The sequence below is a fragment of the Ruditapes philippinarum genome, unplaced genomic scaffold (assembly GCF_026571515.1).
Source record: "Ruditapes philippinarum isolate M1 unplaced genomic scaffold, ASM2657151v2 ctg452_1_1_1_1, whole genome shotgun sequence".
Classification (NCBI taxonomy): domain Eukaryota; kingdom Metazoa; phylum Mollusca; class Bivalvia; order Venerida; family Veneridae; genus Ruditapes; species Ruditapes philippinarum.
Genome location: NW_026859349.1, coordinates 278,104 through 303,352, shown reverse-complemented (window position 1 = coordinate 303,352; position 25,249 = coordinate 278,104). Strand labels below are relative to the sequence as shown.

General features: G+C 32.8%; 2 protein-coding genes across 2 annotated transcripts; one reads left to right on the top strand and one right to left on the bottom strand.

The window, feature by feature from the left end:
• Positions 1-747: 747 nt before the first annotated feature.
• LOC132756159 (mycoketide-CoA synthase-like) lies at positions 748-14,691 on the top strand. The gene is made up of 8 exons (XM_060747154.1): positions 748-834; positions 2,538-2,749; positions 3,535-3,695; positions 4,509-4,712; positions 5,192-5,373; positions 5,517-5,691; positions 6,277-13,200; positions 13,564-14,691. The coding sequence occupies exons 2-7, from the start codon at positions 2,547-2,549 to the stop codon at positions 13,161-13,163; spliced, it is 7,812 nt and encodes a 2,603-aa protein (XP_060603137.1). The 5' UTR covers positions 748-834; positions 2,538-2,546; the 3' UTR covers positions 13,164-13,200; positions 13,564-14,691.
• Positions 14,692-18,216: 3,525 nt separating this feature from the next.
• Positions 18,217-23,762, bottom strand: LOC132756158 (uncharacterized). Its single transcript, XM_060747153.1, has 4 exons — positions 23,626-23,762; positions 22,378-23,398; positions 21,410-21,610; positions 18,217-21,061 (listed from the first exon to the last, which is right to left on the bottom strand). The coding sequence occupies exons 2-4, from the start codon at positions 23,342-23,344 to the stop codon at positions 18,870-18,872; spliced, it is 3,360 nt and encodes a 1,119-aa protein (XP_060603136.1). The 5' UTR covers positions 23,345-23,398; positions 23,626-23,762; the 3' UTR covers positions 18,217-18,869.
• Positions 23,763-25,249: the final 1,487 nt, after the last annotated feature.

Below are 25,249 nucleotides of genomic sequence, written 5' to 3'. Positions count from 1 at the left end.
CTCCATCAACAATTCGGAAACAGTTGATATGATAAAAGAAACCTCATGCAACTATCTAGCTATTTAAGTGGCACAGACGTTTTTATGACAGTTGAATCAACGGCAGTCAACCGGCTAGAAAAAAGCGTACGATGTCAACATTCTCCGTCATTAAGCCGCTTGGAAAAACAAATGTGCCAAACATTTCATGTCTGGTCGAACATTTTACGGGACTTTGTACAATATTCTGACTAAACGATTGCATAATCTAGTTTCCGTTTTCAATTACCTATAAATTTTATTTATTCAAAAGCAAATCATAAAACGAATAAACTGTAGTAAAACATAAATAGAAGGAAATTTGGGAATAATAAACAACGGTCAATGCAGACATGTACTGTAAAGTATGTTTATTTTAGTACATGTATTTGTTTATGTCCAACTTCTAATTCAATAATTCACGTTTTTCATTTGCATATACATATATTTTTCTTACCCGATTTGTACAAGTCTTTAAGAATGCAAAATGAAATAAGTACATGTACTTATCATACTGCACTTATGTCAAAGGTACATACATATACATTCGAGAATAGGTAACTATCATAAGGAAACGCCTGGTTAAAATGCAACAATGTCGTTATAGTTCAGTCTGGCCAATAGAAAAATATCTACAGAGTTTCCGTCAATGAAATAAGATGGGCTTATCTACAAAGTGCTAATCCTGAATGCAATGCAAGAATTCTATTGGTCACTTTGACTGGTGTACTCTATTGTCCATTTGGTATATTAATAGACAACATTAGGTAACTTATTGTAGCGGCATTGCCAGGATGTGAAGCATAGGCGGTGCAGGTAGGGCTATTATCAGATTTTTCCTGAAAAATGTTTGCTTTTCTAGAGAAAAACAATCTAGCTTTTAAATGGATTTCTTTTATGCATTATTTTTGAATTTCTGTCAAAACTTTTCCTGAAAAAATGTTTGCTTTTCAGAATAACAACTTAGCTATCAGATAGATTGCGACTTCTGTGTTTCGTCGATATTTATTTATGCATAAATAACTTTATTGCTTTTGATATTTGGTACACCCTAGTCATTTACGAAACTACTATTGGTACATGAATCTGAAATAAGCCGACAACTTTTTATGAGGTAACGCCCATTTCGTAACTGATGCACCGAGACAGCATATGTAACTTCATAACAACTGTCAGAATCACAATTTATCTACATTCTTTGAATAATAACACCAGTAGATAAGTAAACGTCTCAGGTATACAGTATTTAGAAATAATTGTTTACTATTTGTAAATTACAATCTCTATATTTTTGACGCATCTATAATATCATCGACGTTTTCGAAATATTTAGTCAAAGTAGACAATTCTACCACCCACTCTTCACAATAAGTCCTTTACTTTGTTATTTTTCATGTTGGCTCTTTATTGTTAAGTAATTGCTTCTTCTTACTAAGTTCTTTTTTACAATTTAGTATTTTCTTTCTTTTTTGTTTTTCGTTAATTATCTTATGTTCATGTTTTTCAAGTTGAATGGGATTGTACATTTCGGTAATTTATCATTCATACGACTCTTTGTTCAGCGAGTGGCGTTGTATTTAGTAATATGTTTAAATTAAATATATAATTTGATATTACAGTTTCATTGACCGATTTATCCGTCATACATTGTTTTTTTCAGTGTCTATTTCGGGTTTAGTGCTATGTGATCTTGTATTGCCTTTAAATTTATATACAGTTTATACATATACATATATATGTAACACGATTTCATACGTTAAAATTTATCATTACTTCAGAGTTTTTCACCCTTTAAATATAATAATTGAGCCGCGTCACGACAAAACCAACAAAATGGGTTTGCGACCAGCATGGATCCAGATCAGCCTGCGCATCCGCGCAGTCTGATCAGGATCCATGCTGTTCGCTATTAGTTTCTCTACTTGTAATATGGTTTGTAAGCGAACAGCATGAATCCTGATCAGACTGCGCGGATGCGCAGACTGGCCTATATCCATGCTGGTCGCAAACGCACTATGTTGGTTTTGTCGTGACGCGGCTCAATTATGATTCAGTCATAATTCAGTTAAATTGCTTTCATATATTTAACTTCTTTTCTTTCTAAATATAAATAACCTACCTTTTCTTTCGCGGATAACATCCATTTCAAAGATCTCAGGGAACTTATACACTTTTCAGGATAAGCTGTACACATATATATGTTTTGCTGTATTAAATATAGATCATATCCGGAACTTGGCACATATGTTTTTTTCCATCTTCAACGGGGGTACATAGTACATACACACTTATTCCGTAAGCTTCATGGTGCTCTAGTGTTCAATTAAAAAAACGTGCCATTTCCGATTTATTTAGCATAGCATTAATTAGTGCAACACCAGGAATTGGAATGGAAAATGTAAACGTTTGTTTTTATCCCTGGATTAGCAGGACACTTACCAAATATTTTTAATTCCGCAGTTATTCTATTTTGGAATAACTTTGCTTAACCAATCTGTTCTATTTATTATTTATTGTAGACGTTAATTATGGACGACGATATTGCGGTCGTCGGGATCGGATGTCGGTTCCCCGGAGCAGACAACATTGATGAATTTTGGCGGGTGCTTGTTAATGAAGAGAACCACATAATTGATATACCGGAAGAACGCTGGAATAACGCGGCGTTCTATAGTGATGACAAAGATGAACCGGGCAAACATTACGTGAAAAAAGCTGCTTTTATAAATCAGTAAGATATGATAATGAACATTATTACTGTTCACTTTACTTTTATTTAGTTTCGTCCATTGTTTTATCTTTTAGGGCACACGCTATTTTTTGCTTGGGAACCATACGCCGCTTTTCATGGAATGGCACGAATTTGTCCTATTGAAGTTTCCATGATAACCAAATGAACACATGCTAAATGCTAAATTTTGCTTAATCCGGTCCTAGGGGTGACTTGCACTTTCTAGTACTGTACATGAAATTGAGTCTGCAACATTTTAAATTTGCAAATTTGGCCGTTCTTTTGACATTCTTTATTTCTCTTTATTTTAGTACACATGTACTGTATCCACTTCATAAATGAAACTTTTCTTAATATCTTTATTAATTTTAAAATTACGTTGATATAGAAATTTCAACGTTACTTTTGGTATATTCTACACTCTTTGGCATTGTCATGGGGGCCAAATGAGTACCGAAATCAATAATGTAAGAATTAACGCAATGTTCCACCAGTATCAAATACTTTTTTGTTACATTTTTCAATCTTTTCGTGGTAAGCTAAACGCCGGAAATGTTTCCTATATTTCATATATCATTTATATTTTTAACAATATGTGTACATATATTTTTTAACTTCACTTCAAGTGTTTTGTGTTTGACAAATAAAATAATAAAAATAATAGAAATCAACAACCGTATTTGGATCAGAATTATTGTGTATATATGTTATAAAGCATATCATAAAGACAGCTAAGTATAAATTAAGACATTTTTAATCATTTTGTGGTACTTATTCGTAAATAGTTTTGATGAATGGGACAACAAATTGTTCGGTATAAGTGATAACGAGGCTGGGCAAATGGACCCCCAACAACGTTACGTTTTAGAATGCACACATATGGCAATGGAGGATGGTGGGATAACCAGAAAACAGATGAACGGATCAAGCACAGGGGTTTACATAGGTACACTGTCTCACTGTCTCAGTAAAATAACGGTTCTGATGTTTTTTTAATTGAATGTCACTTAATTATTGCCTTATATCTTTCAATAATTTCTTACTGTCACTTCATGATAAACCCTTTATCGTTCAGTAATTAATTAATGTCACGTAATGATTACCTAAAATCATTTAATAATTACTTAATGTCACTAAATGATTACCTAAAATCATTTAATTATCAATTAATGCCACTTAATGATTACCTAAAGTCATTTGATCATTATTCAATATCACCTAACGATAACCTAACGTCATTTAATAATATTCTATATCACTTACACTTAATGATCAACTTATCATTAATAATTACTTAATGTTATTTTATGATAACCTTAAACCATTCAATAATTACTTAATGTCACTTTATGATAACCTTAAACCATTCAATAATTACTTAATGTCACTTTATGATAACCTTAAAGCATTACTTAATGTCATCTTAATGATTACTTTGCATCATTCAATAATTAATTAATGTTCACTTAATGATGATTTTATATCATTTAACAATTACTTAATGTCACTTAATGATTACCTTATATCATTTAATATTTACTCCATGTCACTTAATGATTAACTTATGTTACTTTATAACTACTTAATGCCACATAATAATAACTTCCTGTTTTAATTTAAGACATATTATTTAAACAGATTAATGCCTAAAGGGTAAGGATGTAATATAAAATATCTATGTCTTGCATATAACTTTTTTATATAACTATATTTCAAGTACAAACATACGTATATATAAAATATGTAATTAATTGATCAGGCGCTATGGGTGCGGACTACAAAACATTGTTTGAATTCGACCACACGGAAAGCACAAACTATACGGCAACTGGGGCAAGTGGCACTATTTTATCATCACGTGTTTCGTATGTGTACAATTTGCAAGGTCCCTGTATGGTTGTAGATACAGCATGTTCATCCTCAATGATTGCAATACATCTTGGATGCCAAGCTATTCGTACAGGTAATCATTTAGTCTAAAATGCTTTTAATCTAAATCAATAATACGAATACAGGTAGTTTGCGCAAACAAAGCTTACTTTTATAAATATATGTGTTCAAATTATAGATGTATCTTAGACATACATGTAGTATACTTTCGAGTTATAGACATTTAATTCCACAAAGGCAAAAACCTCATTTTCAACAACAAAGTTCAATAAGTGTATGTAGTTGGTTAGACAAACGTTTTGCGCGTACGATTAAGATCGATTATCAAAAACCAAAAACCCGGAAACTTGAGAGATCTAAATATGTGGGTTATTCATTTTTGACACGGTCTTTAAGCTTCTCTAATGCTACATGTTCTGCTATATACTACATAAGGCAATCGACCAGTACACCGATACAGTACATTGTTCTCTCATAAACATAGCTGTTGTACAAGACACTTTTACATCGTTAATTCGTTATTTTTTTGCTTTATTCTCATTTTTAAATTAGGTGACTGTGAAATGGCAATTTGTGGTGGTGTTAATAACATTTTATCACCCGGGATATTCCAAACACTCAGTAGAGCAAAAATGTTGTCCCCAACATGCCAGTGTCAAGCATTTTGCGATACTGCGGATGGTTATGCACGAGGTGAAGGATGTGGAATAGTGATTCTGAAGCCCTATCTAAAGGTACACTTGAGTTAATATTTTTTATATAAAATGAAAATTGTCCAACCACATCTTTATATACCACGTATTTCTATAGTTTTCGTCTGATATCGTCTTTTATTCTTTAAAACATGCCTTTAACAAAACGTCATATTTGCACAAAGGCTCTACAAGACAGAAACAAAATATGGGGAATTGTACAAACCGGGACAAACCAGGATGGCTACACGGCACAACCGATTACTGCACCATCAGCAGTTCAACAAGAAAAGCTTTTACACAAGCTCTACAGTCAGTATAACGTCGATCCATCAACACTGCAATATTTCGAATGTCATGGTAATTTATTTTTTTATTTAGCTTTTGCTCAATATGAGTAGGCCATGTGTATGCCATTACACACAGAATCTAATTATTTATATATTACACACACATATTCTTTTAATCTTTTTGACTATGATTATGTTTGTATATAGCTTCTTTTTAACATCTTTTATAAATATTTTTGATACTGCTAATGAATGCTTATAGACGTCAGAGTTAATGTCACTTTTTGTGTGTGTGTTGGATGTTTCTAACTCCAGAATTTAAAATTTTCGTGTTAAAATGTTGAATTTTGGTTAAGCCGGTGCTAGAGGGCGTGGACGGTAACTTGCATTTTCCAGTACCGTCCACGATCAGGCTCAATCAAACCAAGCCTGCTACATTGTCAATTTTGCGTTTTTGGACTTTCTTTATGGATTCTGTTTTTCTCTTTTTTGGGGGTTTCGGTTTTATTAAAATTATTATCGACTAACAATATATAGGCAAGTTCGTTTCGTTTTATCGTCGATTAATTGTATTTTAATTGTTTCAAGGTTTTAAGTCAAAAATGTTTAACAATCTATGCTATTTATTGTATTACATACATCTGTATTTTTCTAGGAACGGGCACACCAGTGGGGGATCCAACAGAATTAAATGCAATAGGACGTTTTTTGACAACATTTGTGTCCTCAAATGAAGACACAAGCCTTCGTACAAGTAAAAGAATCAGCAATACAACCTATACCGGCCGTTCAAAAATTAATTATGAAACTGGAGAAGCTGACGGAAACCATTATAATAATTTACCCACTGATTCACTAAGCAAATCCAATAGAAAAATTCTAATTGGGTCAGTCAAAACCAATATTGGGCATTTAGAGTCAGCTGCTGGTATTGCTGGACTTATAAAGACACTTCTCATGATGAAAAATGGTAAGTTCGTTCCGAGTTTACACGTCAAGAAAGACAAATCAAACATTAATCGGAATATTGATTTTGACCGATACGGAATTGAAATTGCATTATCACTCGAAGATTGGTGTCCAAACTCGGAGGGGAAAAGGGTTGCATGTGTCAACTCATTTGGTTTTGGTGGTTCAAATTCTCATGCTATTGTTACACAGAATAACGCTTCGTCTCACGCTGAGTCAGACAAGGAGACCTTTGACAGGTATAATGTTATTTGTGTCACAAGTGCTAGCAAGAAAGCACTGAAACTTACCATGCAAACTTTAGACGAAGATTTATCTGCTGGGAAATTTAGCTTACAAGACGTATCATACACATCGGTACATCACCGGGATCACTACACTTACCGAACATTACTATCAGGAAGAAATATTGACGAGGTCAGGACAAGCCTAATACAAAAAATTGAGTCCATGAATATTGTTGAGAGAAAGAATAAATGTAGAATAATATTCGTATTTTGTGGAGTCGGAACAACCTGGGAAGGAATGTGCCGAGAAATGATGGAAGTAGAGCCTGTCTTCAGAAACACAGTAATTAAAATCGACACCATTTTGACAAAACTTGTAGGCTGGTCAATCTCAGAACGTTTTCGCACTATGACAGATTATAGCGATCCTTTGTTAAACCACGTTTCCTTATTCTGCATGCAAGTCGCTCTATTTCAGCTCTGGGGAAGCTTTGGTATTGTACCTGATGCAATAATAGGTCAGTCCACAGGGGAGGTTTCCGCTGCTTATGCCTCGGGGATGTTGACACTAGAAGGCGCTATCAAAGTGATTTATATCAGGTCCACTGCTTTGGCTTCTATTAAGATGGGTAAGATGATAGTTGTTTCTAATTACAAACTTGAAAAGATTAAACAATTATGTGAGAAGTACAAACATAATGTTGAAATTGCAGTATACAATAGCCCAAAATCATGCACCCTGTCAGGCAGCTCTGAGACTATTGACAAAATAACACGAAATCTTGAAGTCGTCAACGAAAAGGAAAAGTCTTGTATTCGTATTATGGAGCTGTCATCACCTTGTGGTTATCACAGTCGCATTGTTGAGCCAATTGCAAGTCATGTCGAGAAACAATTATGTGAAATCGACACAGGGAAGAATACAATAGATCACTATTCAACCGTTACTGGATATATATCTACACATGACGAGTTCAAAACTGGGTTATATTGGTCCAACAACATTCGAAAACCTGTTAAATTTATGCAAGCGTTGGAAAACTCAATTCAAGACGATGCCATGAATGTTTTTGTAGAAATAGGACCTAGTCCAGTTCTTCACTATCATGTCAATGATATTTTTACATCTAAAGATGAAGTTATGTGTATTCCATCTATGGTAAAGAAAAACGAAAGCAAATGCTTGTATTCTTCCCTGAGTACTCTTTTTGAGCTAGGAATCGAAATTGATTGGACACATATTTGTAGTGACGGAAATTTAGTACCTGTTCTCCATTATATCCAAAATAGAAGAAGGCAATTACACATTCCTTTAAAACATCAGGCAATGTTAAAAGGTTTTGATACCTTTCCTGATTCACATATGTTCGTTAAATGTAATGGAGTTGAAAAATCAAAGTTTCTGATAACCTTTGATCAAAAGTCAACACCTTTCGTTTACGATCACCTTTTCTCAGGAACATGCATTGTTCCTGGTGCTACATATATTGAAGCAGCTATAGAGATAGGACAAAGAATAATTAAGACAAGTCCATATGAACTGAACATTTCAGCAGAATTTGTATGTCCTCTTAAAGCTGAAATAGGAAGGTCACTAAAAGCAGATGTCATCCTAAGAGAACAAATAGGGCAGACGGGTTTCAGCTACCAAATCACAACAGATGGAAATATATTGAGTCGGGGATATATAAAAAAGAACACACAAAAAGGAATTGAAAAGATAGATATTTCCCCTATCAAAAGAAGATGTACAATATACAAAACCAGTGATGAGTGTTATCAATATCTCAAAAGAATGTATTTCTCGTATGGGAAATCTCTAAGAATCATCAAAAGAACTTGGTCTTCGGAAACGGAATGCTTTGCAGAATTTGAGTTGCCGACTGATATCATAAATACACAAAGTAAGCAGATGAACATCCACCCTGGCATCATTGACGGGATGTTTCAAATGGTTGTGGTCATACACCACCGGGCAATAGAAAATTATCATGGGGACTCCCCGCCATTTTTCCCTAAGGAAGTCGCTTCATTTATTTTGAAGAGACCTGTAACAAGTCGAGTATTTGCCTACGCTCGTTTGATGGAAAAATTACAAACAGGACACACATATAACTTTCTTTTAGTTTGTCCGGATGGTAACGTCATTGCTGAGATTCAAGATTTCTTCTGCAGATCAATGGATAAACCAGAAATTAAATCAACTCAAAGTAGATGTCTTAGGATTGAATGGTGCAAATTAAATCTAGATAACACAAGTGATTTAGATAAACCAACTAACACTAAAGACCATTGTTACGTAATTGGGTCCAATCGATTCATCAAAAACTTCAAAAAGACGGAGGATAATGTGAATACATTAGATCTTTCGTGGAAGCTAAATATTACGGTTTGCAATGACATTTTACCAGGAATTTTAAAGGCGACCGCCGTTGTTTTTGCACCTTTTCAACATGTTAAAGACTATGATTCTGATAGTTTGATACTATTTGATATATCAAGACATGCAATGCTATCGTTATCTCAAATAATAAAACTTATGAGTGAAAACGACTGCAAATGCCCGCTTTACATAGTAACAGAAAATGTTATCAGTGACCAAAAGGAAAATAGTTCAACTAGAAATGTGCTTGGAGCTGAGCTCTGGGGAATGGCACGATCGGCTGTAAGCGAAAAGGCTTATATAGATATTCGTCTCGTAGATATGAGCGTTACAGGTGAAAATATCATTGCTCTGAGGAGAATAATGGAAAAGCATACAGGAAACAACAATGAATATATGATAGATCGGGGAAATGTGTACATATGTGAGGTTTTGGATTTGCCATTAGACGAAAGGACAAGCGCAAGGAGAGAGATTTCTTACCACTTTCAATACTTTCAAGGCATTGTAAAGCTTAAGTCGGAAGATTGGAATTGCTTAAAAAATCCATGGTATGAAATTGACTTTGACAAAGATGATTTTCAAAGAAACACAAAACAAAGGTGTCATGTAAAAGTTCGCCTGAAAGCATTTTCACTACATAACTCTGCCTTTTACCCGATATGCTCTGTTGACGATACCAGCGCCACTGATGTCTGGGCAAATACAAATAAAGGGTTTCAAACAACATGTCTTGAATGTGTTGGTTTAATAACACATGAAGAGGAAAACGGCCAGTTCAAATCCTCTGACGAAGTGGTGGTTTGCTGTCCTGTAGACGTCAAATCATATGTATATGTACCAAAGGAATTTATACTTGGCATTGAAAAGCTTAACATGTATGTACCGGGATTGCTTACGGAGGCAGTTGTCATATGGAATGTACTTAAAAAGACAAAGTATAATGACGATGTGACTTTTATTATTGATGGAGAAAAGTACGCTTGGAAGGCACTCCTAATGCACATTTTTGCAATTATTAAAGGAACAAACCTCATCATTAAACAGACAGACTATCTGAATTCATCTGAAAAGAATGGAACTTCCACATCGCAGGTTATTGTTTTACTTTCAACCGTTGTACAACAGCATGTTGAAAGGATTCCAAAACATTTTCCTAAGTTGAAGCAAATCATCAGTTTGAACAATAGTCTACCTAGGTCTGTAAAACTGTGGATAGAGAAACATATTCTTGAATGCCCTATTGACGTTCTAAAATTGGAAGATTTTTTTCATTCTCAAGCTCTTAAGGAGTCATTACCAAACATTTTCAACATTTTACAGTCCTTCAAAATGTGTACAAGCGCCACATTGAACTCAAACATTTCAAATGATGTCGATAGAGAACAAAATGAAAATTTGTTGACACTGCCACATGAGTCAATGCAGTTAAGTAGTTTTCACAATAGTACCCAGTCTGTGAATCCAATTCCACTGAAAGTTTTTCAGTCTGACATAGTTATGAAAAACGCATGTTATGTTGTAGTAGGGGGAAATACTGGACTAGGATTGGAAATAACAAATCATTTAGCAGAACTAGGTGCAGGATATATTGCAACGTTTTCTCGGCGACCTCCTTCAGACGAGACAAGGATTCATATTAAAAGCGTTGAGGCCAAACACAACAACAAAATTATTCCAGTTCAATGCGATGTTACAGATGTTCAGTCTGTTTATCAAGCATTTGAATATCTTCAAAAAGCAGTTGATAATGTTCCTATCAAAGGTGTTTTTCAAGGAGCAGGCATACGATGTGATGTATTGCTAAAACATATGTCAGAAAAAGACATGAACAAAACTTTAGCACCTAAAATTCTTGGTACATGGAACTTACACTTTGCCACATTACAAATGCCTCTGGATTTTTTTGTCATGCAGTCTTCGATTGTATCCATCATTGGAAATCAAGGACAATGCAGTTATGCTGCTGGAAACTCATTTATGGATTCCTTTGCCAGATACAGAAGAAGTCTTGGATTATGTGGACAGAGTATAAACTGGAGTGCGTTGTCAGTTGGAATGGCATCATACGACAAAAATCTCCAATTATATTTAGAAAACAAGGGAGTCTATTGCTTAAGTAAAACAGAAATTAAGACATGCTTTCTACAGGCTTTGGTGGAAAATCCAGTACAAATCATATTCGGGAGAATAGACTGGAAAAGACTTTTGAAGGACCCTGATTCAAATATGATTTCTCAAAAGTATGCAAGGATCATGGAACAAAATAGTCCCGAAACTGCTAATGTTTCTGAGAGTAAGCGAAATATCCTCAACACTTGGACGGATTTAGACCCAAAGCATAAGCTTGATGCATTACTAGACCTCGTTAAGACAAAAGTAGCAAACACTTTTGTAATAGAATATAGTTCACTTAAGCAAGACACTCTATTTGCTTCGCTCGGAATCGATTCTATGATTGTGATGAGTTTTGCAAATTCTATTTTTGATGCTACCGGAGTGAAAGTTTCAACCGGAAACATGTATGCTGCTTCTGCTACCATTGGAACCATTACTGAGTATATTATGCATCACATTGAAAACATTTCAAGAGAATCTGACAAAAGTGGACACAAAAATGTATCTGCTCATGAAAATGAAGAAACGTTTTTTGATGGTAGTATAACCTTTATGAAACAAAGTATTCTAGATGATACTGATAAGGACCCTAAGAGTCCAGATTTGTTACGCCAGGTGGCTTGGGAATATAAGGAAGATACGTTTTTAGTTTGTCGTTTCAAACATGCCTTGGCGCAAGTTCTGAGAAAGAATTCAGATCTCCGCCGGATCTACAGGAAACAAAGTAATGGTTCATATAACAGCATTGTTCAAAAGATAGAAGAAATTGATGTTGATGTAAAAGAAATAGATTATGATAGTGAAGAATTTACAAAAGATTGCAGAGATAAAATGTATATAGATATAACTCGTGAAATACCTGTTGTTTTGAAGGTTGCACATAAGCAAGGAAGAACCCGTGTAATTATGTTTTTACATGGCGTTGTGGCCGATCTCCCTGGAATTATGACAATTGTTAAAGAGATATCACAGTTCCTTAGTTCTTCCTACGAAAACACATACGATGTCGATTCAACTTTTGAGCCAGCCGAAATAGTTCGAACCATTCTTAAACCTCGCATGAATGATTTAAAGAAATACTGGAGAAATCTTTTGTCTGAAGATATACAACCATTTTCACTTGGAGACATAAGATTAATATTAGATCGGAATAAATGGAAAAATATATCAAACGATTTGCTATCTGACTTGGTTAGTGGCATCACAGATTACATTCATGCTGAAAATGTTACCTTGTACAATTTTGTAACATCTGTTTACTTCTATCTGCTGAATGAAATCGTCGGTAATGATATTATACCGCTCATCACAAACGCTGATATGAGAATTCATATGCCACAACTACGTGCAGGAGTAACTAGATGTGTCAATGAAATACCTGTTATAGGTGATCTCAGGAGGAACAAGACGACGGTGAGGAACTACGTCAAGTTAAGTGCAGCTAACTTTAATGAAATGACAGAACACAGCGCCTACCCTTATCAACTTATCGAAAAAGAATTCCAGTCAGAAGATTTAAGGCGACATATCTGGAGACATAGACTTATTATGAACGACATGACCGCCATGAATAAGGTGACCCAAAACTATGGCCTGAACGAGAAAGACGTGCATTTCTTTTACAAAAGACATTCATATGAGACAGCATTATCGGTTGTTTACGATATGAACGAAAAGATTATTTCGCTGCAGTTTGGATATAATTCTGGTGTGCTCAGCGACAATTTTGCAGCTCATTTGTCAGGGCGTCTTATAACCTTATTGAAACTGTTCATAGAGAACCCGGACATGTCATTACAGGAAGTCCGGAGGAAAAACCCTTGTTCATTTGAAAATGTTCGTTAGCCATTAAAAGATAAAGATACAGCCCTAAACTGTACAGGTAACTATCTCTTTATTCCATTTATTGTAATGCATAACAGTTATTAATTTCAAAAATAAAACAATACTTTCTAATATATCCTTAGTCTTGTCAACGTGCATGTGGTTGTTTTCTACCATTAATTGACATTTGCCTTATAAGTTGTTTAATGATTAACATAATGACTTATGCTTCTCCTGTTTACAGGAATAAATATTTATCACATTTTAAATATTAAAATTGTAGATAAAACAAGTGAGATACTATTGTTACAGTTTAATTCTTAAATACTTTTGTTTGAAAACCTTGCTTTCTTATTTGCGTCTTGAAAGTCAACATTTAATGCACACTTTTGAGGGGAATCACAAATTCATATAATTTCAGAGCGACAGACACAACACAACGAGTGAGACTGGGACATAACATACCTAAATATTTAAAGACCTTTTCACATAATATACAAATGTATATTGTACTCTTCTACATAATCCCAGCAGTTCCATATTGTTGTCCATTTGTATTGACACTTGCTTTAAAATTAAAACATGAGGCTGTCTTTGTTCCATGTACAACGACTTACTTATCTCATTTGTTAGAAGAGATTCGCTAAAGCTTTCGGATTTTGTATATACATGTTTTTGTATATATTACTTAGACTGAAATACCAACTTTGCGTGTGTGAATATGTAAATAAACCACAATCGCCTTTTGTCTTATGAAATAGTTGCACAATATGATTATTAATATGGCAAAGTATGTTGTATTTATCTAGATATATATAATTAGAATTTATTTTTATTATGTTTTCTTTCATTTTAAATCATACATGAAAGTGATTTACACATTGTAGAAACAAGTAAATATTTTGATCAACTCATTATTTTTTTATATGAGTATGAATGTTGTCCAATGCTTCTTGTTCTGTAAGATCATTGTTTGCAACACCTATGACTAGTGTTTGAATGGGAGGTAGTGAAACATGTGACCATTTTATTTATTTATTTAATTCGCATCTGCAATTTTCAACTATTGGTTAACATTTTCATCACCTTTCTAGCACTTTGTTTACTCCATTTATAATTTATTTACTTCGGCAATCATTACTTTTTTCACATTTTGTTTACCCTTTTTTCATGTTCACAAAACAATATTCATGAAATATTGTTAAAGTATAGTTATCAATATTTCATATTTGTTGTAAAGTGACATTATGTCCATCCAATGGTTAATAGTGACTGAACAGGTGAAAGATAACATTAGTTTTCATTTGCCATAATTCCTTTCAATTTGATTTTAGTATTTTTTTACATAAACAATAAATAACTCACGTGGCCGAAGGAAATTTCTGAAAGTGTCCATTGGAATTTAACTTCAGCGTTCAGTTTATAAAAAAAGGTGGGACAATCTTTAGACAGATTTATATTTTATCATAATCATATTCCGTCACTCACCATTTTTGACAGTCAATCTTTTGTAATATATAGTCAATTCAGCTCCACTTGACAATGAAAACATGAGCAAAAGGTAATGATCGTTTATAATTACTGACATATAAAATGCGACGCCTATGACAAAATTATTACTATAAAGGATTTTGGGACAGGATTATATGCCCTATAACCTGTTTTGGCATACCCGAGCGCAGCGAGGTTTATTGCAGTATGCCACTTTTATACGGGTAAACCTGTCAACAATCATGGATACGAATCTAGATACGCGAATGCAGCTGGTCTAGCCAGAGAAAAAATTATGTTTTTTGTGTGGCGCGGCTTATATAAATTTATTATAACGTCCGATTATCACCATGAGCGACGTACGAACGTGTAGTATTAATAATGTACCTAGAAAGCAGACTTCGTTCTTATACATGCATTTCCTCTAATAGCCACACGACATTTATGACTATTTTGTTGTCATGTTTCGTCTTTTTTATCCTTATTTCATTGACAAATCACAAAATAATTTGTTGTTTTTGTCATAAAGTTTTATTGTTTGGTTTGTAATCATTTGAAAATTACCACTAATACATGTATTACATTTTGTATTAGCATGTGCCAATGATTTCAAGAAAACTAAATTTTATAAAATTAGTATATATTTACTGCAGTCACTTTCAAATTATATGTATGTGCACACGATAGTGTTTTGACAAATGGCATGGCTTGTCATGAAAGGTTTAATATATGGATGTACAAGGTTATTTGACCATCAAACGAACGGCATCTGGGAACATTTGATATAAAATTGAATAAGTTAACTTGAAATGTATTAATCTTTTATACATTACACTTCAATGATATATTTATTACACCTGTTTGAAAATGTGCTCTTAAACTATATTTTTAATTTTATTGTTAAAAATATAGATTTTTTAAAAATATTTTGTATGTTTGGCAATATTATTATAGAAATAAACATATTTTCTTCAATAAAACAGCTCTTTTTGTTTGATATTTACCTTTATACATTGGACTCATAGACATAAAAGGTAATGATAAATAAAGAAATAAAGAAAGAAATAAAGAAATAAACAAACAAACACAGTTAATTCTTTTACCTTACAAATAATAAAACAAATAAACATTAAGAAACGGTTTGATTGCCTGTTTGTATGAATACATACGATGCTGCATTATTATTCATTTTACAGATAACGAGTTATCAAGCTTGCCTCATATCAAGCATATTGTTAGTATCCAAGTACGTTATTTTCTTAGTCGGACTGAAACACAGGCTATTAGACAAAACGTAATATCACAACAAACGTTTGAATAGCTGATAACATTCCAAATCCACAAATAAATCATTACACTTTCACAACGTATAATATTTTCCTTGATTTAATACAATATCGCAATATATACGAGCATATTAAAGGGACTCCACTAAGGCTTTTTTTACATGACGGGACTAGAAATAATTACTTTGAGTTTTTGTTTACTTTGATGAAGGTCTAGACCAATAACTTGTATGCAAGATTTCAGGTTATCCACTTAATATGTTTTTTCCAGAATATTAATCTAATGTGACGAATGATTTAAAATTAAAAAGTGTTGTAACGCTTTTCAATTAAATTGGCTAAGAAAAGCACATAAATACGATTTTTAATATATATTTCTAGGTATATTTTCTAGTTACCTTTTGCATATTTTCATGTTGTAAGTGTCCCATGTGGTTTATGTTAGAATTTCAAATTTTATGTTTTTAAACTTTTAAACCTCAGTTAACTTCCTTTAAACCCACTAGTGGCCTTATCATAGTTTGATATAACTCGTCACTGCTTAAAGACCAAATAGAAAAGCTCCAAGTTAGAAACAGCCAGGAGTCACATTCGATTAATCAGGATTCTACTTAGATCGTGACGTAATGTATCTATGCTTGAACTAAATGCCTTGAAATTCAATATAGTATTGTGCAATATTGTCATATTAATTCAAAATCCAATTTAAAACATTAAGATAATTTCCTGATTTTAATTGTTTCTCATAAAATAGGAACCAACGTACTTTCTTGCATGATATGTTTAAAAATTGTATTGACACGCTCATTGAAATAATATTCGTAACCATAGAAATTCAATCAACAAGTACTACTTTTATATAAAAGGAGATAAAATGATTTTTCACATATTTTCGATATACGTTTATCATAAAATAAGTTTCAACATTACATTTTACTTTATGTTTCTAGGATAAATGTTTATTTGTAAGTTGATATCTATTTTAAATAGCAGCATTCGAATGAACATTGACGTGAACACGTAAAATTATTATTCCTTAATGACGTTACAAAACCAAAATAACAATAACAAAACTAATCAGTGGTATCAGCTTTCCTGTAAACATTTATTACAATAACTTTTACAGTAAAAGTACATTTACTTCCCGTTTCAGTGCGATGTATTGTAAAGTCACACTTATCATGTGCAGACAATTGAAATCATTGTAAAAAAAGATATATTTGTAACAATATAATTACCGGTATATTGTCATGCAAACATATTAGTATATCAGCTCTGGAAAGCCATTATAAAAATACACGTATTTTGAAAAGAAATTAGTGGGCCGCCAAAATTAAGGTTGGAGGTCTGTTACAGAACATTTTAGTAAGTTGATTTGCATGAATCATGACCTAAACAAATTTAATTAAAATATAAGTTGTCAACATCCTACCTTTTCACCTATCTTTCCTTTAAAGTGATTTTTTTACTCTTAGCAGATGTGTCTATTTTATTTCTTTGCCTTTGTAAAAATATAAGAGCCCTTAACCAACTGAATGCTGGATAGACGTTTTCTTTTACAATTACCTTATAATTGAATATTGCCTGTCAATATATATAATCATTTTTGGGAACGCATAGATGGAAAGCTGACAGCATATCACGAAATTGATCTTATACGAATAGTTTAAAACCTGCACACTTTCTCGACGTTATCTTTTATACAGTGAACTGAGATCACTAACCTGAGATCCTTTACATGTCAGTTAAAGCAGAAGTAGGTCAAGTAATCACATTCAAACTCATATCTGGTCCTTAAATGACATGACGCATTAGAGTATTAGATGCGAGTTAATTAAAGCACGATGTGATTGATAACGCCAATGGTATAATTTACCACTATATAACTCTGTTTAAGGAATACAATTTGATGTTATATAGCAAATATCTTATCTCTTGAATTCTTTGATGACATAATGCCGCTGTTATTAACATCTCCATGACTAGTGCCGTATGCACACATTTGAGTTTTTTTCTGAAGTCAAAATTTAATACCATTGTGTTCAAATTGGCGCCATAACTCGCATATACCAATGCAGTCGATTAACAGATTAAGTAAAAACCAGCATGCGAAACTTTCAATTAAGTCGAGTTTTGTTTATTATGTTGGTTAAGAAAAAGCAGACAACGAAGGAGAACGGATGACAGGCAGCAAATAAGCAAAAATGCTCGCCTTTAGGCACTATGTTATCAAGGTATTAAAACAACATTAATTTAGTTTTCTAATAGTGATATCCCAATTAAATACAAAACGTAAATAAAATTATGATTTTTATTCTGTTCAAAATAATTTATATGAGCGTGTCAAAGGCAGAATTAGGGCATTGAGATAATAATAACATTCATATTTTCTCTGACACTTTGAACATTAACATAAACATTTGATGCTCATATACATTCATTTCTTTATTCAGTCAGGTACGATACGATGTTTGATTTTGGTAGAACACAATTTATGTAATATTCTTCAAGTCATATTGCATCTTAATAAATATGAAATATTAATACTTCTCTATAAGCATATTTAACAAACAAATACAGCCAAATACACATGAATAACATTTTATTTTTATGTCCCTAACAATACCTCTATAACGAACGCTGAATTGAAAAAGTTAATGTTTGTCTGTTGATTTATACTTGAATAATACACCAGTTCATTCGATGCTTGTTTTGATTTCGATTTATGTTAACTTTATATCGTCTGATGAATTGGATATCTTGTTGTTATCCTGACCAGTATCTGTGTTCAGTTTACCATTATCTTGTGCTGCTTCATTTTGAACGTCACACACTGCTTCAGAGATATGTCCCAGATCTCCATGTTGGTTTGCTGTGTCTGTGTCTGTGTGTAACCTTTATCCAAGTTAATACCGTTAGTACCCCCGGCTTCACCATTTTGTAGATTTGTTCAGACGTTTGGACAATCTGTGTTCTCCGTTGAGATAAACACATTAATATTATTTAGATTGTTACTCTCCAGTTTATCATTTTCTTGTGTTGCTTCATTTAGAACGTCACATACCGTTTCAGAGATATGTCCCCGATCTTCATGTGAATTCGGTGTGTCTTTGATTTCCAAGTCGTAACATTTTTCCATACTTATACTACCCTTGGCTTCACAATCTGGTAGATTTGTTGAGATGTTTTGGCAATCTGTGTTCTCCGTTGAGATTAAACCATCAATATTATTTGGATTGTTACTCTCCAGTTTACCATTTGCTTCTGTTGCTTCATTTTGAACGTCACATACCGTTTTAGAGATATGTTCCTTGTCTTCTTGTGAGTTTGGTATGTCTTTGATATCCAGATCGTAACTTTTTTCCAAACTTATAGTACCCTCGGCACCACCATCAGGCTGATTTGTTGAGACGTTTTGACAAGCTGTGTTCTCTGTTGAGATGAAAACATCAATAATGTTGGGATTGGTACCTTTTAATATTTCGTCATAACCCTGCTCAATCTTGTTTATCGTACTACATCCAAGATCTGTTGTATTAACCGCAATTTCTTTGGAGTCTTTTATCATTAAAGATTGCGATGGGGTTTCATTTGAATACGATTGTCTTGATTCTAGTTTGATGCATGACTCATTTTCTGTCAATGAAGTGGAATGTATACTTTTTCGAGATTCCGTTTTCGAAACTTCTATGCTTTCTAATTGTTCACTTGGATTTAAAGCATGATTGTCATTAAGCGCATCATGTTTGTTTACAGGCTTGGGGTCATCTTTAATGCGTGTATTATTTGGTAACCATGGAAATGTCATTAACGTCGGTAACCATAACAAAGAAGTGATAATACAAATTCCTGTTGTAGTAATTGTTATCAAAAATAAAGTGCCAAAAAAGAATGATGATGCATTCAGCAGTGCAAGTATAGCAATAAGTTGTCCAAATAAAATGAGACCAATGTTTTGAATAGCAATACTTAGTTTCTTGTAATATCCTTTCATGGTTTCATTTGCATTTTTGTGATTGGAATGGCCAATATGAACAAGTACTTCGATACAATAGCAGGCACTGATAACAAGAAACAGCATTGTTACCTGACAGATATATTTACTATAAAATGTGGACAAACCCAATATGCAAACAATCATATAAGCATAGCAGAAAGGTGCAAAAAGCATATTACATATACCTTGGCTAAACATTAGAGACATAAAGAACAAAACACACATCTGTACGGCAAAAAATGTGAACATGTCCCAAAGTGGTCGCATAAAATCGTCAATTAATATGAAATCAGGCGAGTTCATGATAATGCATCTTTCATCTGGAAACACTGAATGACAAAGACCATTATATTTTATTTCTAAAATATTGTTGAACCTGTCTAATATATCCGTTAAAAATTGTTTACTTTTTTCTGTTGAACTTGTGGAAATGGTTTTAAATCTAAAATAAAACCTGGATGCTATTATTTTGTTCCCCATAGCATTAAACTTAAGGTCATTAGACACAAACGGATATATCGGGATAAGACTATTTGATACATATGTTGATATGTTTTTCTCCAGAAAAAACGAATTTTTATTATCGTCAGGAACTAGGTCATACCAAAGTAGAGCAGAATGTACTGAAAAACTGGTCTGTGATTTTAAAGTCTCCATCAATGTTAAGACAATTAATCGTGCATCTGTAAAACCACGCGGATGAGCTACAGCAACCTGCACTTCTAACTCTTTTTCAAAATATTCGTTGACAATTTTATTCCATTCATAGAAATATGAGCCAGCACGGACCTCATCAGCCTGAATAACATCACCTTTAACATTATAAAGTAAGGCATTTAAAGCAAAAGCAAAAATGATAATACAAGATAAGATAGCTGTAAATTTCACAAGCGGTGTTGGTAGTAGATAAGACATGCAGTTTCTGAAAAATCGCTGTATTTTACTTTCTGTATCAGATCTTTTGGTCGCCTTACTTCCTGTACAACACCGACGTAAACAACAATTCTTATCCTTTAACTCATCGGCTGTAAGCAATTTGGCGCATGTGCAATAATGCCTTCCGATATCAACTCTGCGCTCATGAAGGGCAACGCAGGCCGTGAAGAGAATGAAATGATTCAAATAGTTAAACACCAAGGTTGTAACTGAAATATTATAAAATATAATAAAGTAATCAGACAATATAAACTAAAGGTTAATCGTCAATATCATTTAATATTACGTGGGTAAATTCGCATTTTATTATAAGACATTTTTGTAAGAAGAAGAACCTCTTTAGAGTGTATTTGAGGATTGACGAATTACAGTATACAATCGTTTTTCAAATACATGTATAAAAATAATAAGAACATCAAAATCATCCTTGAGAAATAGTCAAATTTTTAATTATTTTCTTTATTTATGCCACACCATCACAAAAAGACGACAATATTCTATGTGAACCGAGTTATTCATTTTACAGTGATTCACTGGTTTCTAACAATTTAACTCACCGGTATAAATACTGACTAAATGCACTACAGAGAAACTTGAGAGCACTCCAACGACAAAAGGCAGCGTGTGACATAACAAAGTTGTTGTTACAGGTACAATTGACTTTTTGACTGCATAACTAACACGTCTTTTACCATCTTCTAGATGAACGACATCTGATACACGTGATAATGTTGTCGTTAAGTTAATACTCTGATGACCTATATTATTGGTGATATGATTAGTGAAAAAATACTAAGGACATATTTCAGCAATGAGGCTAGTGGTATGGAAATATAAAGTTTTGGATTGGAACGGCAGTCAGTAATTAAATATAATCGATTTACACAAGTCTTTTAATAATCAATAAGATTTATTTTCAAAAACGTTAAAGCATGATACGCAACCACTTGATAGAAATGTAGATCTACAAGTACAAGAATAACGAATATATTATTTAAGTCTTAGTTTTAAAGATATTTTGTGATAATTCTGGTTTTATCAATCTGCCTTGAACAATGTTGAACAAAGGAATCATAGTTATGCCAGTAACGACACGGTAGTAGTATGTTTAATAGCCATTCAGTATAGTTGGCATTAGATCTGCCTTATTCAACGATAAGTGCTTCCAGATCAGCCAGACTATTTCAAGAAAATCAAACTCAGACAAATGTATTTAGATTTTAAGAAAAGTAAAAAGATACAAGATCGTAATAATAGTTTTTCATGTTATGTGCGATTAATGACTGACTTTGCAGTATATATCATCATTTTTCTTTTTCATAACTAACGCAGTAAGGGCTAATTCTGCATATAATTTTACCTTTGTTGTTAATTTCATGGATTGTCAGTGCCTAAAATTTCTTTCCTTTCTTTTCTTATGTATACATTTTTAAAATGTTCATGAAAATGAACATGAATCTGGCATACTGCTATAAGAAAAACTTTGTAATTAGCAGAGGGGTCATTGAGAGGAACATACACTTACCGAGAATGAAGAACGGAACTATACCAGCTATATCTGTGTACATCACGCCACTGAAAGCAAGTGCTCCCCATGCTCCAGCTATACTAATTGGCGTGATCAGGATACCAAACCTGCCAATGTTGGATCTGTTTGTAAGATTGTTACCACCAGAAAAAATGAAACCAAAATAAACAACATATAGAGTAAATACAAGAGAGAAATAGTTGACATCATTCTCGGAATCTTTGCTTAGTTCTTCGAAAAATGAGCCAGAGTGAGCAAACACAAATAACAATTCGCCATGTAATTTTTTCTTCGGAAATATTTGCATCTCCTTTATGAAGTTATTAATCCAGATTTTAGCATCGGTAGTCGGTTTTAGATAGAATCTGAATCTTAGAAAAGTTGCAGTGGCTATATAGTTTTGTTTAAGTGTATAATTTGCAACATTTTTAATACGATACCCGCCTTTCCCATATCCAGTTTTATCAAGTTTGATTTTTTCATTTAACTTGACTTCTTCTAATATGTCCTCTCCGTCAATAACACATGATGCATTACGACGAGAACATACATCACTGTACGCGATTCGATTTCCCTTCACTGAGCCTGAATTAACTTTGATATCTTTTACATAGTTAAGAATTAAGTTGATTTGTCCAGTTAAAGAACTATTTATCAAATTTCCATGATCTGATCTCCAAATAATAAGTTCAGCGTACATTTGTGGCCGAATGCTTTGAAAGGGATAGAATTCTGTCTGATTTTGTTCCCCGAATACTTTTACGAGCATATCCATATTTCTGCGTGTTTGAGTTTTATCTGATAAATATATTTCCTCATTGTTGATCGAACGAAAGTAAATTAGTCCCAGTCCAAGGAAAGCGTTGCAAAGCAGGCTTATGATACAAACCTTCCAGGCATGGCAAGCAATTTTATAGCCAACAACTTCAAAACCGTTTTCTATTTTTTTCTTTAAGTTACACATTTCTGCCAAAGTCTTTCATGCGCTATACTGCTATTTGGTGATATGCTCGTTTATCTGTAAACATGTGTAATATGAATGTCAACATTATTGTACATGTAGCAATCATTGTTTCAAAAATATTTATATCAAAAGATGATTTAAAATTGAAATGCATAAAACTTTAATGTATTTTTGCTACAGGATTAAATAGATTTTAATATCAAAATCAACAGTATCTATTCATTCAATCTAGATAAACATTTAAAATAATAATAATTTTCGTTTTATTTGAAATAACTTACCAAATACTATTCCGAGAAATCATAACATAATGGATTTAAGATAAAATGCGTGCTACACGGAAAATCTACAGGAAAGGACGAAAATAACCAAACGATTGGCTACTTTACTTTTCCTTATGCTCGATTAAATTCCGTTAAATTTTCATCGAGGAAGTACTAATGGGACATCTATTTTAAGGAAAATCGTTTTTTGTTTAACACGTGTTGTTAAGGTACATGTTTCTTTAAAGTACTTGATACTATAAATAATTAAAATAATAAAAAATAACTGCGTCTCAATTGCATAGAGGGATTTGTTGCTAAGATACATGTATGTTTCTATACAGTACATGCGACATAAAAATAAAAGTTAAAAAAAAATAACTTGGTCCCTTTTTGCATTTAATAAAATGGCTAAAGTTACGCAATGTCATTTTTTGCATTCAGTATTATGATAAATGAGAATGATATAGGAATGATAATGATTGGTTAATGTTTTAGATGGGGCTGGGGCAACTTTTGCCAACATTATTGGGAACATATGTGATATGATAAAGAATTTTTTTAGGTCATGTATAAATAATCCAAATATGATCATGTGCAAATGTTGAATTCAGTTTCATGATTAATTTAATAAGCAGAGACGTATAAACTGGGCACTGTAGGCATTAGAATGCAATGCATTGCACTGCGAATTATCAATATTTGTATAATATATTGTATGCCTTTCATTTGTTGCCTCATCATAAAAAAAAATGAAATAAGTTATTCGTCATATTGCAACGTTTAATAATAAGAACAGTTTTATTAAACCGATCACGGGTCATATTTAATGACATGATGAATCATTATAATGTAAATAAAGTTTAATGAAATGAAAATTATCAAAAATTGAATTGAATATTTGGCATCAAACAATGAACGAGTTAAGGGAGTTACCACAATAACTGTAATGAAACATTTACTTATAGATTTATCTTTTCTTGATGGCATGGAAGAATTAAGAGTTATTTTAGACGTCTATGAGTACAAAATAATTGCATGGACGTTGATGTTCATATAAACTGTCGCTTGAGATAAAAATAAAGTACCAAAATGTATAAAAAATATTTTAACGTAGTAATTCAAATTTGTGATAACTGTTTATCTGTAATATTTATATGCACCATTAATTGTAGATGTTTTAGATGTGACAAAACAGAAGAATGTTGCAATGCTGTACATTTGTCTTTAATGCGCCGATATTAATTCGTGATCAATTCAATATACTGATGTATTGTGTGGCAATATTGACCTGAGACATTTGAATATTCAATGATCATTTTTGGTAATCATCGGATTCCAAAGAAAATCTTACGGATTTTAAAGTGTATTATTTTAAAGTTATAAATGGTACATAAATATAATCAAAGATGTTATATTTTCGATCCTTGAAGATCGTTCAACACGACATTATTGTTGTGTATGCATGTTATGTAGTATTTTTAGTTTCTTCTATTGGCCTTTTTCAACTTTGGTGGTTCCAGTATTTCTTCTAGTTGCCTGCTTTTTAAATTTGTCTTTTGACATTTTATCTGTGATATGTAGGCTTCATAACTTTAGATCCCCTTTCAAAATTCGTTTTATTTAGTTTTGCCCCTTGTTT